The following is a 5124-nucleotide window of genomic DNA, read 5'->3' as shown; positions in this document are numbered from 1 at the left end:
CCGATGATGAAGATATGTGGTTGTTTGGCAAAAGGTACCAAAGGTATATAAGGAAAAATGGAGTCAAGCACTCCGAAAAAAACCTAACCAAATTTAGAAGGCTATCTAACTCCTTAAATTAAGATGATAATAAGAAAGGTAAACTAAGAAGTTCATGCTACAATTGTGGAGAAGTCGGTCATTATAGTCTAGAGTGTCCTATGATCAAGAAAGACAAAGAGAAAGGCCATCACAAGAAATCTAGCAAGTATAGAAGAGCCTATGTTGCTCGGGAGAGTGTAAGTGATTCTTCAAGTGATGAAAGCTCAAGTTCAAGTGTTGAATCGAACCGGATTTGCCTCATGGAAAATAGAAAGAAGAAGAAAAATGTAAGTATTTCTAAGCTTGAATCTATTAATGAATTGTCTTATTCTCAATTACAAAAATATTTTGAAAATTTATATAGAGAATCCTTAGACACTTTTAGAAAGTTAGCTTCACACGAAAGAATCTTGTTGCACATAGAATCTAAAGTTTTAGAATCTGAAAAGAAGATGGAAGCTCTTAAGAAATCTATGATAGATATTCAAAAGGACAAGAATAGGGATGAAAAACATTCATGGTTTGGTTGTGAATCTTGTCACAAATTGGCAAAAAGAGGTAAATGCTCTTAAATTCAAATTGGACAAAGCATTACTACCAAAGATTGCATTTTCTATTGATCCATCAAAGTTTGAACGATCCTTCAACCATTCATATAAAAAGAATAAATATGGTCAAAAGGACTCAAATAGAAAAAGTACATCTCATCACAACTTATCTTGTCACTATTGTTGCAAGAAAGGTCATACTATTGAAAAATGCAAGTTTAGGAGACTTTTTGGTCCTAAAGGCGTTTCGCAATGGTAACCCAAATGCAACCTTGATTTCACTCACTCTCAAGGACCCAATAAATATTGGGTACCTATCTCTCTTGTTTGATTCTATAGGTTGAATGTCTTGACTCTACGGAGAAAATGTGGTTTCTAGATAGTGGATGCTCAAGACATATGACGGGTGACATATCTATATTAATTGACTTTGTGCCAAAGAAGAAGGGGTTTGTTTCTTATGGAGACAAAAACAATGGAAAAATACTTGGAAAAGGTAGTGTAGGTAATCCCTCGTCTATTACTATCTCTGGTGTTATGTTAGTTGATGGTCTTAAACATAACCTCCTTAGCATTATTCAACTATGTGACAAGGGATTTAAAGTTACTTTTACAAAATCTTGTCTCTTGTTTGAAAATAATGAAAAGAAGGATCGAATGCTTAAAGTCTTGAGGGTTAATAACACCTATGTATCCTTGGTTGGAACTAAGCGTCTAATGACTATGACTGAAGACTCTTGGTTATGGCATAGACTCATAGCTTAAGTTAACTTTGATTTACTAAAAAAAGTGACTTCAAAAGATTTAGTAATCGGTCTACCAAAAGTAAAGTTTTCAAAAGACCATATATGCGATGCATGCCAAATGGGAAAGCAAACAAGAGTCTCATTTAAATCTAAAAACATTGTTTCAACTTCGAGACCTCTTGAGCTTATTCATATGGATCTCTTTGGTCCTTCAAGGAACCAACTCTTAGGTAGTAACTATTATGTGTTTGTGATAGTAGATGATTTCTCGAGATTTTATTGGGTCATGTTTTTATATAGTAAATATGATACTTTTCAGTTTTCAAACAATTTGCTAGATTATCTCGAAATAAGATGGATTTTAAAATTATTGCTATTCGAAGAAATCATGGAGGAGAATTTGAAAATCACATATTTGAGAAGTATTGTGATAAACATGGCATTGAGCATAACTTATACACTCCAAGAACTCCACAACAAAATGGTGTTGTGGAGCGTAAAAATCGTGTTTTAGAGGAGTTGGCTAGAACTATGCTCAATAAAGGTAATCTACCTAAGTATTTTTGGTCCGAAGCCATTAGCATGACATGTTATGTATTGAATATGATATAATACATACTATCTTAGACAAAACTCCATATGAACTACTTAATGGTAGAAACCTAATTTATGACATCTTCACGTTTTTGAATGCAAATATTTTGTTTTGAACAATGGAAAGGATAATCTTGGTAAGTTTGATGCAAAAGCCGATGAAGGTATCTTCTTCGGTCACTCTCAATCTAGCAAAGCTTATAGGGTTTATAACAAAATATTACTTATTTTTGAAGAGTCGGTACATGTTACCTTTGATGAATCATATCCGAAAAATGTCGAGAAAGGTGCTTCTTTTCATGATGTAGGTGTATCTTCACAAGACATTCTCAAGGAACCCGAAAAAGGAATTGATCAGCCTAAAGCGGTGCAACATGAGAAAGAAGAAGATACCGATTGTGAAGAGGAGAAGGTTAAAATTCCAGCTGTAATGGACGATCTACCTTTGGCTTGGAGAACCTTAAAATATTATCCTATCGACAACATACTTGGAGACATCACCAAACGCGTGACAACACGCTCCAAGATAAATAGTTTTTGTCATCACTTTGTGTTTGTTTTGCAAGTTGAACCTAAAAAATCTAAAGATGAATTACTTGATGAGCATTAGCTTATGGCCATGCAAGATGAACTAAACCAATTTAAAAGAAATGATGTTTGGGACCTTGTCCCTCATCCTAAAAATTATTAAGCTATTGGAACCAAATGGATTTTTAGAAACAAACTCGACAAAAACGGAGTGATAACTAGGAACAAAGCCCGACTAGTGGCTTAAGGTTATAACTAAAAGGAGGGCATTGACTATGAGGAAACTTATGCTCCGGATGCTCGCCTCGAGGATATACGCCTTATACTAGCTTATGCTTGCTCCAAAGATTTCAAGTTATTTCAAATAGACATGAAAAATGTGTTCCTTAATGGCTATATTAATGAGGAAGTGTATGTGGATCAACCTCTTGGTTTGGAACATCACGAGTATCCTAATCATGTTTAGAAACTAAAACGAGCTTTGTATGGTCTCAAACAAGCACATAGGGATTAGTATGAGCGACTTAGTAAGTTTTTAATCGATCAAGGATACTCTAGGGGAAAGTTAGATACTACACTTTTCATTAACCATCAAGGAAAGCATACTCTTCTTGTTCAAGTTTATGTCGATGATATCATTTTTGGTTCCACTAACATGCAACTTGTCAATGAGTTTTCTAAGCTTATGTAGGGCAAGTTTGAGATGAGTCTCACGAGGGAGTTGAACTACCTCCTTGATCTTCAAATCAAGCAATTCAATGAAGGGGCATTCGTATGTCAAACAAAATATTGCAACGAATTACTAAAGAGATTTGGTATGGAACATGGAAAAACTATTGACGCTCAAATGCCCACAAATGGAAACTTGGAAAAGAATGAAAATGGTAAGGATTTTGATGTCAAGAAGTATAGAGGTATGATTGGTTCTCTTCTATATCTTACTACATCTAGGCCAGGCATTATGTTTAGTGTATGTATGTGTGCTTATTATCAATCGGCTCCTAAGGAATCACATTTAAAAGCTGTAAAACGCATTAATAGATATCTTCATAGCAACTCTAAGTATGGGCTTTGGTATTCCAAGGGAAGAAGTTGTAATTTGGCTAGTTATACCGATTCTGATTTTTCTGGTTGCAAATCGGATAGGAAGAGTACTAGTCGAACTTTCCATATGTTTACAAATTCCTTAGTAAGTTGGCATAGTAAGAAACATGTTTTTGTTGCTTTGTCAACTTCTGAGGTGGAATACGTAGCAGCCGGTAGTTGTTGTGCTCAAATTTTGTGGCTTAAACAACAACTACTTGATTTTGATATTAAACTACAATGTATTCCTATTATGTGCGACAACACTAGTTCTATTAATCTAACAAAAAATTCGGTGTTACACTCTCGCACTAAGAATATTGAGATCCATCACCATTTCCTACGTGACCATGTTGAAAAAGGATACGTCGTATTTGAGCATGTTGATAGCAAAAATCAACTTGCAGATATCTTTATAAAACCTCTTGCGAATGAACGGTTTTTCAACACTCAAAGGGAATTGGGGATACTTGATATCTCAAATCTTGCCTAAATATGATTTATTGCATGGACTTTATATACTTTTGCTATAAATTTTCTTGGATCTTCAATCACATATGAGTGCATCCTTCATCAATTCATAAGCGAGGTAATATTGTTCCATTTTCCCTCTTTGAAAGTAAGTTTTTACTTTTGCATGTTGTTTATGTTCCAAATGCTTGATATCCTTGATGCATGAAATAGTACATGAATGTTCACTTCTAAAATTTTCTATTCATGTATGTCAATTTATATGCTTATAATAACTTTATGTTATTCTTGTTTCATACTTGAAATATGTTCCTGGTGTTTAAACTTGTTATCTATTCCGATATGAAATACGTTTGAACATGTTATAATGTTAGGAAAATTATTATAGTGTGTTATTGTTATGATAACATCTACGTTTTTGGTTTGAATGGTGGTAAATCTATATATCGCCTTGCTATAGCACATGCGTGTGCAGCATTTCGGGAGCATAAAAAAGTATATGTCATGTAATCATGTCACTTTTGTAGAAACTCAAGAGTTTTTTATTGCATTGTATCCTTCATCTTTCATGTTTATTGTATGTGTTATTTGGCATAAATTGTGGCAACCATGTTGTATTGTTGCTTTAAATGCTTCTATTTATGTTTATGAATTCTTTTTTCAATATGTACATCATTTTATGTGAGTGTTGTGTTATTGATGATCTTATCTTTGCAAACTCCTCTATGTGTTATATTGGTATATGTGTGATATAAGATACTTCTCATAGATTGTTTTATCTCTTTTTGATGTTTTCAAAGGGCGAGAAACATCTGCAAGATGAAGTTGGGATGCATACATTCACGGGGAGCCTTTATGAAGACACGAAACACATCATCTCAAGTATTGCCATCATAAAAAAATGGGGAGTATGTGAGTAAAACTTTTCGTTAGATTTATTTTGTATGATGTTAAAACTAAGATACTTTAGCGCTTATGTATATTGGACAATATCCTCTGATTCTCAATGTGCATGTTAGCATTAGGAAGTATAAAAACATTTGGAAATAAGTTGCAAAAGGTTTCATGCATCA

General features: G+C 33.8%; 1 protein-coding gene across 1 annotated transcript; it reads left to right on the top strand.

The window, feature by feature from the left end:
- Positions 1-3314: 3314 nt before the first annotated feature.
- LOC127122148 (secreted RxLR effector protein 161-like) lies at positions 3315-4561 on the top strand. The gene is made up of 2 exons (XM_051052533.1): positions 3315-3756; positions 4440-4561. The coding sequence occupies exons 1-2, from the start codon at positions 3315-3317 to the stop codon at positions 4559-4561; spliced, it is 564 nt and encodes a 187-aa protein (XP_050908490.1).
- The last annotated feature ends 563 nt before the right edge of the window (positions 4562-5124 follow it).

The sequence above is a fragment of the Lathyrus oleraceus genome, chromosome 2 (genome assembly GCF_024323335.1).
Source record: "Lathyrus oleraceus cultivar Zhongwan6 chromosome 2, CAAS_Psat_ZW6_1.0, whole genome shotgun sequence".
In the NCBI taxonomy this organism is placed as follows: domain Eukaryota; kingdom Viridiplantae; phylum Streptophyta; class Magnoliopsida; order Fabales; family Fabaceae; genus Lathyrus; species Lathyrus oleraceus.
This window is presented reverse-complemented; position numbering and strand designations above follow the sequence as displayed.